Source organism: Oncorhynchus tshawytscha, linkage group LG07 (genome assembly GCF_018296145.1).
Source record: "Oncorhynchus tshawytscha isolate Ot180627B linkage group LG07, Otsh_v2.0, whole genome shotgun sequence".
Lineage (NCBI taxonomy): Eukaryota > Metazoa > Chordata > Actinopteri > Salmoniformes > Salmonidae > Oncorhynchus > Oncorhynchus tshawytscha.
In genome coordinates, this window is record NC_056435.1 from 72,217,863 (window position 1) to 72,227,630 (window position 9,768).

At 43.2% G+C, this 9,768-nt stretch overlaps 1 protein-coding gene across 2 annotated transcripts in view; it reads right to left on the bottom strand.

Annotated features, from left to right (window-relative positions):
- Positions 1–6,135, bottom strand: part of vgll4b (vestigial-like family member 4b) — a 109,327-nt gene extending 103,192 nt beyond the window's left edge. The window contains exons 1-2 of one of the 2 annotated variants that reach the window (XM_042324901.1): positions 5,879–6,135; positions 2,706–2,783 (exon numbers count right to left, since the gene is read on the bottom strand). In XM_042324901.1, the coding sequence (XP_042180835.1) occupies positions 2,706–2,769 (64 nt within the window). In that variant the 5' untranslated portion in view covers positions 2,770–2,783; positions 5,879–6,135. Of the gene's footprint in view, positions 1–2,705; positions 2,784–5,820; positions 5,839–5,878 lie in introns of those variants that run through there. The other variant, XM_042324903.1, reaches the window with a different exon arrangement.
- Between the last annotated feature and the right edge of the window lie 3,633 nt (positions 6,136–9,768).

The following is a 9,768-nucleotide window of genomic DNA, read 5'->3' on the forward strand; positions in this document are numbered from 1 at the left end:
AGAGGAGGCAGGTAGCCTAGTGGTTAGAGTGTGGAGGGGGCAGGGTAGCCTAGTGGTTAGAGTGTAGAGGAGGCAGGGTAGCCTAGTGGTTAGAGTGTAGAGGAGGCAGGTAGCATAGTGGTTAGAGTGTAGAGGTGGCAGGTAGCCTAGTGGTTAGAGTGTAGAGGTGGCAGGTAGCCTAGTGGTTAGAGTGTGGAGGGGGCAGGGTAGCCTAGTGGTTAGAGTGTAGAGGAGGCAGGGTAGCCTAGTGGTTAGAGTGTAGAGGAGGCAGGGTAGCCTAGTGGTTAGAGTGTAGAGGAGGCAGGTAGCATAGTGGTTAGAGTGTAGAGGCGGCAGGGTAGCCTAGTGGTTAGAGTGTAGAGGAGGGAGGTAGCCTAGTGGTTAGAGTGTAGAGGCGGCAGGGTAGCCTAGTGGTTAGAGTGTAGTATGATTATGTGTTGATACAGCCATGAGGAGTGACTAAGGCCTCGGGCTTGGGTAGGACTGGGGTAGGGCTTTCACAATACCAGAAGTTTGACTTTGACACCAGGTTTAGTACCACACTACTTGATATCAAAATGATACCACGGTCAGAAACCAAAAGCGTATTAGACAAAGTCACAGAAGGGCCATCTTTTGTTGTTATATGAATGAAACAATTAATGAATCAATTATATTTGACTTTGGTAAAAAAGATATAACTAAACAACGACATCATGGTGTGTGTGTGTGTGTGTGTGTGTAGGTAGCCTAGTGGTTAGAGTGTAGAGGCGGCAGGGTAGCCTAGTGGTTAGAGTGTAGAGGCGGCAGGGTAGCCTAGTGGTTAGAGTGTAGAGGCGGCAGGGTAGCCTAGTGGTTAGAGTGTAGAGGCGGCAGGGTAGCCTAGTGGTTAGACTGTAGAGGCGGCAGGTAGCCTAGTGGTTAGAGTGTGGAGGCGGCAGGGTAGCCTAGTGGTTAGAGTGTAGAGGCGGCAGGCAGCCTAGTGGTTAGACTGTAGAGGCGGCAGGTAGCCTAGTGGTTAGAGTGTGGAGGCGGCAGGGTAGCCTAGTGGTTAGAGTGTGGAGGGGCGGCAGGGTAGCCTAGTGGTTAGAGTGGAGGGGCGGCAGGGTAGCCTAGTGGTTAGCGTGTAGAGGTGGCAGGGTAGCCTAGTGGTTAGAGTGTAGAGGCGGCAGGGTAGCCTAGTGGTTAGAGTGTAGAGGCGACAGGTAGCCTAGTGGTTAGAGTGTAGAGGCGGCAGGTAGCCAGTGGTTAGAGTGTAGAGGCGGCAGGTAGCCTAGTGGTTAGAGTGTAGAGGCGGCAGGTAGCCTAGTGGTTAGAATGTAGAGGCGGCAGGGTAGCCTAGTGGTTAGAGTGTAGAGGTGGCAGGGTAGCCTAGTGGTTAGAGTGTAGAGGCGGCAGGGTAGCCTAGTGGTTAGAGTGTAGAGGTGGCAGGGTAGCCTAGTGGTTAGAGTGTAGAGGTGGCAGGGTAGCCTAGTGGTTAGAGTGTAGGGGCGGCAGGGTAGCCTAGTGGTTAGAGTGTTGGACTAGTAACCGAAAGGTTTCAAGTTCAAATCCCAGAGCTGACAAGGTAAAAATCTGTCGTTCTGCTACTGAACACGGCAGTTAACCCACTATTCCTAGGCAGAATTTGTTCTTAACTGACTTGCCCAGTTAAATAAAGGTCCAATTAAAAAAATAAGCCCAAACCAGATGGGATGGTGTATCACTGCAGAATGTTTTTGTAGCCATGCTGGTTAAGTGTGCCTTGAATTCTAAATAAATCACCTCCTCCTCCATGCTTCACGGTGGGAACCACACATGCAGAGATCATCCGTTCACCTACTCTGCGTCTCACAAAAACATGGTGGCTGGAACCAAAAGTCTCAAATTTGGACTCATCAAACCAAAGGACAGATTTCCACCGGTCTAGAAGACCAGAGTGGTGCCCTCACCACTGTGTGAATCAGGCCTTCATGGTCAGCAACAGTGTGTGAAAACCTTGTGAAGACTTAGAGGTCAAACGTTTGACCTCTGTCATTGCCAACAAAGGGTATATAACAAAGTATTGAGAAACTTTTGTTATTGACCAAATACTTATTATTTTCCACCATAATTTGCAAATAAATTCATTAAAAATCCTACAATGTGATTTTCTGGATTTTGTTTCTCATTTTGTCTGTAATAGTTGAAGTGTACCTGTGATAAAAATTAAAAGGCCTCTCATCTTTTTAAGTGGGGGAACTTGCACAATTGGTGGCTGACTAAATACTCTTTTGCCCCACTGTATCTCAGACACCATTATCTGACCAGAGACAGTAGCTTTAGAGGCTCAAGTATATCAGACACCATTATCCGACCAGAGACAGTAGCTTAGAGGCTCAAGTTTATCAGACCCCATTATCTGACCAGAGACAGTAGCTTTAGAGGCTCAAGTATATCAGACACCATTATCTGACCAGAGACAGTAGCTTAGAGGCTCAAGTATATCAGACCCCATTATCTGACCAGAGACAGTAGCTTAGAGGCTCAAGTATATCAGACCCCATTATCTGACCAGAGACAGTAGCTTTAGAGGCTCAAGTATATCAGACACCATTATCTGACCAGAGACAGTAGCTTAGAGGCTCAAGTGTATCAGACACCATTATCTGACCAGAGACAGTAGCTTAGAGGCTCAAGTATATCAGACACCAAAGCCCGACGGCACACACAGTTCTTCCCAGATACTGTATTAGGAGCTAACTTACGTTTCTCATCATCCTCGTGCACTAACGACGCAGCTCTAGACAGAACATCCAATGGCGTCTCCATTCTTCACAACAAACCTGAAAAGAAAGATTTAGATTTAAAATAACTGTAATCTTTATGGATTATGATGACAAATGGACTGCATGCTTACTACAGCGTTTCACGTATAACCCTGTGTTATTACTGGGCTAGAACGCGGCTCCAAGCAGGATGCATTATTTACTAGCGTCTCGTGTCTTGCAGAGTGTGTCGTTTGTATCCACTGACAGAACTCGTGTCGGTTGGTGACGTTGTCCTGACAGAACTGATGAACAAAGTAGTGGATTAAATAGCTCCAGTGGGAGGCTCATCCTACTCAAAACATAAAAGTGATCCTGTATAGATAAAACTATACTAAATATAGGTCACGTCATCAAATACCTGATTAAAACGATGTTTTGCAATGAAGGTCTACAGTAGTCTCAACAGCACCCTCTAGGGTTAGCACCATGGTATAGCCGGTGTTCAGGAATTTCACATTCTCCTCTGGCTGCGAAGCCTCCAATGCAATACTAGAGAGGCTTGTGGTTCTAGCTGCCATAGACTTGCACAGTAATGACTTCTCCCTTAGTACTGCACATGTATGATTTAGGAGCATGCCTAACTTAAACATGTGGGTGGGTGGCTGGCTGGGTGGCTGGCTGGCTGGCTGGCTGCGCACTACCACCAGAAAAATAGGGAAGGCTGCCCATTATTTAATTTTTTTCAAGAACTCAATTAAATTAGAGACAGAACATATTAAAAGTCAATACATTTTGAAAATGTTTTTAAAAAAGGAGAAAAAAAAGGTATTATTAGCTAGTTAGCTACCGAGCTAAGTTAATTAAATATAAATCAGCTAGCTCATTTCCAGCTGCCAGATAGAGTTCCAGTCCCTAGCATGGAAAACTTTGAGGAAGGAGAGATAACAGAATTATAAATTATATTTTAATTTGAGTAAAATGAAGCCTGTTTCTTTGTAGTTTTTCTTCTACCCTCATACAGGGAAATGATGGCGTGAGATCCCAATGAACGTCCCAAACCTGAGACTTAGGCAATATCCTGTTTCCCATGGATCATGTGTACCTATGTTAGCAACAAAATATACAGTTAAACAATCACACACAATGTATAAACCTATTACAATTGGAGAAGGCCAACCCTGCAGGACGTCTGCTGGGTGCAGGGTTATGTTTCAGCCCAGCAATAACACACCTGATTCAACCCAATCTAATGAGTTGATAATTACGTGTGTTATTGCTGGTCTGGAATAGAAGTCTGCTCCCCCAGTCGATCAGGGAACAGTGGAGCAACGTTGGCCACCACTGGTTTAAGAGTTTTTAGTAATAATAACATCCTACTTGTTACTACTCAAGTATCGTTTATGCTAAGATGTTCAATCTTTGCATACGAGTTAGCTCACATACATTTTGGGGTGACGAAGTGTTGATACTTTTCAGTGTTTAAACTCGTTTTAAAATTGTTAAACTAGTATTCAAAATTAACTAGTGTCTAATGTTGATTAATCATATCACAATCCTGTAATAAATAGGGGAGATATGTGATAATTTTATGTGTTGGCGGTTTAGTCTAACTGCACATCTTTATCAGTACAATCCTGTCTTGCCCTGCCCTGAGTGGAAGTGTTGAGCTCTTCTCCAACACAATACATCCATGATGGCTACCCTGGGATGGCAGGGTAGCCTAGTGGTTAGAGGGTAGAGGTGGTAGGTAGCCTAGTGGTTAGAGGGTAGAGGTGGCAGGTAGCCTAGTGGTTAGAGGGTAGAGGTGGTAGGTAGCCTAGTGGTTAGAGGGTAGAGGTGGTAGGTAGCCTAGTGGTTAGAGGGTAGAGGTGGTAGGTAGCCTAGTGGTTAGAGGGTAGAGGTGGTAGGGTAGCCTAGTGGTTAGAGGGTAGAGGTGGTAGGTAGCCTAGTGGTTAGAGGGTAGAGGTGGTAGGTAGCCTAGTGGTTAGAGGGTAGAGGTGGTAGGGTAGCCTAGTGGTTAGAGGGTAGAGGTGGTAGGTAGCCTAGTGGTTAGAGGGTAGAGGTGGCAGGTAGCCTAGTGGTTAGAGGGTAGAGGTGGTAGGTAGCCTAGTGGTTAGAGGGTAGAGGTGGTAGGTAGCCTAGTGGTTAGAGGGTAGAGGTGGCAGGGTAGCCTAGTGGTTAGAGGGTAGAGTGGTTGGCAGGTGGGGTAGCCTAGTGGTTAGAGGGTAGAGGTGGCAGGGTAGCCTAGTGGTTAGAGCGTAGAGGCGGCAGGGTAGCCTAGTGGTTAGAGGGTAGAGGTGGTAGGTAGCCTAGTGGTTAGAGGGTAGAGGTGGTAGGTAGCCTAGTGGTTAGAGGGTAGAGGTGGTAGGTAGCCTAGTGGTTAGAGTATTAGTTACCGGAAGGTTGCAAGTTCAAATCCCTGAGCTGACAAGGTACAAATCGGTCCTTCTGCCCCTGAACAGGCACTGTTGTAATTGAAAATAAGAATTTGTTCTTAACTGACTTAGAGGTAAAATAAATACAATGAGCCTGTCCTGCACACTGCTACTACCGAGTTGAATATTTTACTATAAAATGCCTTTATTAAATGTTTTAGGTTAAAATAATTTGTCATAGACTTTTCAAACAAGCTTTTTTTTCTCGTCTGATGTCCGTGCCTACACCGTGAGTCTCCGGTCCTCCTAATGGTGTTCCAGTCACCAGCCTCCACTGTAACACGCACTACTCCCGTCGTCTTCTCTCGCTTCCCACACTCAACATTCCGAAGATACCTTTCCTGCCTTCGTTTTTTCCCCCTTCTTCGGGAAAACCACTTTGATATAGTCTACACTATCGGACATTTCTCATGACATTTTCAACGTTACAACTTTTATCCCGTTTCCCAAGTATCTAGGGAAACACAGGAGGGTACATAAACCATGTACGACTTATTATGGTACATTTTCTTCAAATTCGACCGTTATTTAGTCTACTTATACTAATAATGTTACTCATCGTCTCCCAATCATTAAATCATTAGTCACACTTACATTTTACCCCCCCCCCTCTACTTTCAGTTGTAAAACAATGTCAGTCATGAATTGTCACGCAACAAGCATGCACTGCAGCTTACTAAAGTGTCTCAGCATCGACCTCGTATTACAGTAGCCTGGTCGTGACATGGTACATACCACCTTCCTTAGAGCGCCACTTTGGGATCTTCGGGGTTATATTCGCGCCGATAATAACGCTAACAATCCTGGCTCCGTTTGAATCCACAGGGGAGGGGGGGGGGAGGAAGCAACGGACCAATTTAATTGTTTTGTGTCCGAGGTGAGTGGAAAAACAATGGCTAAGCGGTCCGACAAAAACAAAAACTTACGAACTTCGTTGTAAAACGAAAGGGGGAAGAATGTTTGGAATGATAGAATTCTCTTCCTAGCAGGTGGTGAAAGTGGAGAGCGCTCATTGGTCGAGCTCTACGAAATAATATCGGCATAAATTATGATAATGACATTGCGTCACATCCGTTGCAGGTACGAGACAAGGAAATAATTGCAAATAACGTTCCCGATGGACGAACGAAGTGGTGGGAGGGAAGATGGCGGAAGTGGATGCCGAGTTAGAGTCGAGTAGCGCGGAGAGTAAATTTGGTGAAGACGAATGTTCTGAATGGACAACAGTAATATCGAAAACTGGAACAAAAACGGAAATTGTCTCAAATTAGAGTGAAGGATACATGTGTAAATGACAATGAATCGCTTCTTGTTGATGATGCGTGTGGAAACCTTTTTGAGGTGAAAATACTCGTTGAATGGAGAAAAATAATAAAGTCTGTCAGTCCTGTTTATTTGTATTTTTATAAAGAGCAAATACCTACGCATGTGAAGCTTGGTTATGTAAATTACGCTGTAAGAGCTTTCTTCCCCAAACCATTGCAGTGTAAGAATTGTAAAGGATTTGGCAATGTTTTCAAGTGTGTGTGTGCAGAGGAATTGAGTACACTGAAGAACGGTGTATAGAAGGACGAGTGTTGCAATTGTGGTGGGGATCATGATACTGAGTTCCTGGAGTGCCCTGTAAGGGGGAAGGAGATTGAGGTCAATCGAATGCGATTAAAAATAATCGATTAAACAAGTGATGGTGCTGGACACACCACAGCCTGTAGTAAATGTTTGCTGCCACACAAAAGATAGCCTGTGTGTTAAGGATTATTGCCACAGTTAATCTGTACAGCACAAGTCTCAAATAAGCCTTGTGGCTGAGGCAGAATAGTTTTTGCCACTTATGGATTTTATATCTTAAGACTTGCAAGGGGTACTGGAAGACCTGCCCTGCCAGGTTCCCCTTGAGCCAGTGTAGGGATCAGTTCTGTTTTGTTTGATTTTTAAACAGAAGGGGGGGGGGAATCCTGTTTCCATCCCGTGTAGTAGGCGGGGATGCACATTAAATGTGATCGTCAATATACCCTCTGAAAAAATCATGTGCCCTAACAGGCCCAGAGCAAAGCCCATTAGTTTGTCAACGTAATAAACTAACTAGGCTTAACCATGTATTTCAATAGCGTTGTCCATGTGCTTTTAGAATAGCAATTGCTTTGTCAAGGTCGTCCTTTTTTAAAAGAGAACCACACTTGTCTAGTGATTCAGCAGATAAGGGAAACAAACCATTTTATTTAGCACTAGCTCTCTCAAGTCACACGCACACGATCCAAATCGAAAAAGACTGCTTGGTTGTTTAGCATCAAACACGTGCAACTATGGAGCAAAACAAGACTGGGTTGGCTTAGATTGTTTACAACATGTAAACTATATTTCGTCTTTAATGTTTATTGAAAACTTAAATTTTTTTCGCAAATGACCACTTCTCTCAAATACATCATTCCAGTTGTTGGTTAACAAGCTATAGTGAATTCTAACCTTCTTAGCAAAGACGTGACAATCAAAACAAGACGGAGTTAAAAACGAGCCAACCATGACTTCCCACATGGCAGATTCTTGTCATTGTCGTTGGCTATTTGTTCAGGACCACAACACACTGCATTTCTGCCCCATAGTTTTCGTTGTCAGCGAACCCGTCTATCATGTGGGAAACCCGTTTGAGTTAAGTGCAGTGGGGAGGTGGAGAGACAGTGATTACTGAGAACCAAGGTGATGACGCTTTCTTCCATTCTCATAAAATCTGCCATTTTACAAAGATATGAGTGACATACCGTTTCTTTCATTCTCTTTTTAAGTGCACTAAAAAGTCACTTTACACCCTACATCATTGTGGGTGACACACAATGTGCCGAGATGTTATCCAGAGGGGAGTATTCAGTCTGCCAAACAAAACATTTTAGTTTGGCGAGTTTCTATTAGTCAAATTCAGATAGGTGCTTCCTGGTGTCGGATTTTCCTTTTTCGTTTCAATTATTTTGTTCTGACATGAAATGCATTGTGGGTTGACACAGAATAAAACAATAAGTTCCATGATGGTATTGACTGTCCATTACTGTTCATCACTTAGCCATAATTTATTCACATTACTTTAAGGTATTTCTGCTGTTTTAGGTCAATATAATAACTTTAATATTTGAATTCCAAGTCATCTCATCTCTATAGAGCTGCGGTCTATGCTGTCTGACAACAACAAAAAAATACGTATTTTAGTAGTTCTTCAAAGTAAAAAAGGCATACTGTTATGACTGCTGAATACCAACGATCAATCACTTGGATCATGTATTTTCAGGTAGAGATACTTGGCAAAGCAGCTATCACGTGTTCTTCTGTCTCTCCATGTCTGCACCACACAGACCAGACAAGTAGGCATGCAATGGATTCTGGTACACTGAAGAAAAATATTTTTAAAATATATATATATAAAACGCAACATATAAAATGTTGGTCCCATGTTTCTTGAGGTGAAAGTAAAATATCCCTGAAATGCACAGAAAGCTTATTTCTCTCAAGTTTTGTGCATAAATTTGTTCGTGAGTAAGATAATGCATCCACCTGACAGGTGTGGCATATCAATAAACTGATTAAACAGCATGATCATTACACAGGTGCAACTTTTGCTGGGAGACGAAAAAAAAAAAAAAGGCCACTTTAAAAATGTGCAGTTTAGTTTTCAACACAATGCCACAGATGTCAAGTTAAGGGAACGTGCTGATTGCAATAATGTTCACCGGAGCTGTTGTCATAGAATTGAATGTTCATTTGTCTCACCATAAGACGCCTCCAACCAAAATGTCAGTTAAAATCGATCAGCACTTCCGGTTTTGTTCTGTTTTGACGAAACGTCTGCAACTAAAAAAAAGTTTGGTTTGGCAGAATGAATACACCCCAGGTAATGGCTGATTTAAAATGGTCAACAGACCCTATAGACATGTAGATTAAAACGGTCAACAGACCCTATAGACATGTAGATTAAAACGGTCAACAGACCCTATAGACATGTAGATTAAAACGGTCAACAGACCCTATAGACATGTAGATTAAAACGGTCAACAGACCCTATAGACATGTAGATTAAAACGGTCAACAGACCCTATAGACATGTAGATTAAAACGGTCAACAGACCCTATAGACATGTAGATTAAAATGGTCAACAGACCCTATAGACATGTAGAGTAAGACAGGGAAACAGGGCTTCATTTTTTTTTTTTTTTTAAAAGGACCTCTTTGTGCAACTGGGTTATATTCAGTTAGGTGAAACATTTACAACGCTGCAGGTAAAAAACTATAACGATTCCCTATTGTGCATGACAGAGTATCGTATATATGTTGTGCACAACACATTTCTATCCATCTATCTAAAACGTTCTGTGATGTTGCATCCTCTTGAACAATGCCCCCAAGGGGAACAGGTTGGTATATCAGTTCATCCAGGCAGAAAGGAACTGTGCAGTATATAGCCATTTATAAAAACGGGGTGGTTCGAGCCCTGAATGCTGATTGGCTGAAAGCCGTAGTATATCAGACCGTATACCACGGGTATGACAAAACATTTATTTTTACTGCTCTAATTACATTGGTAACCAGTTATATTTAAGCAATAAGGCACCTCGGGGAGGTTGTGATATATGGCCAATATACC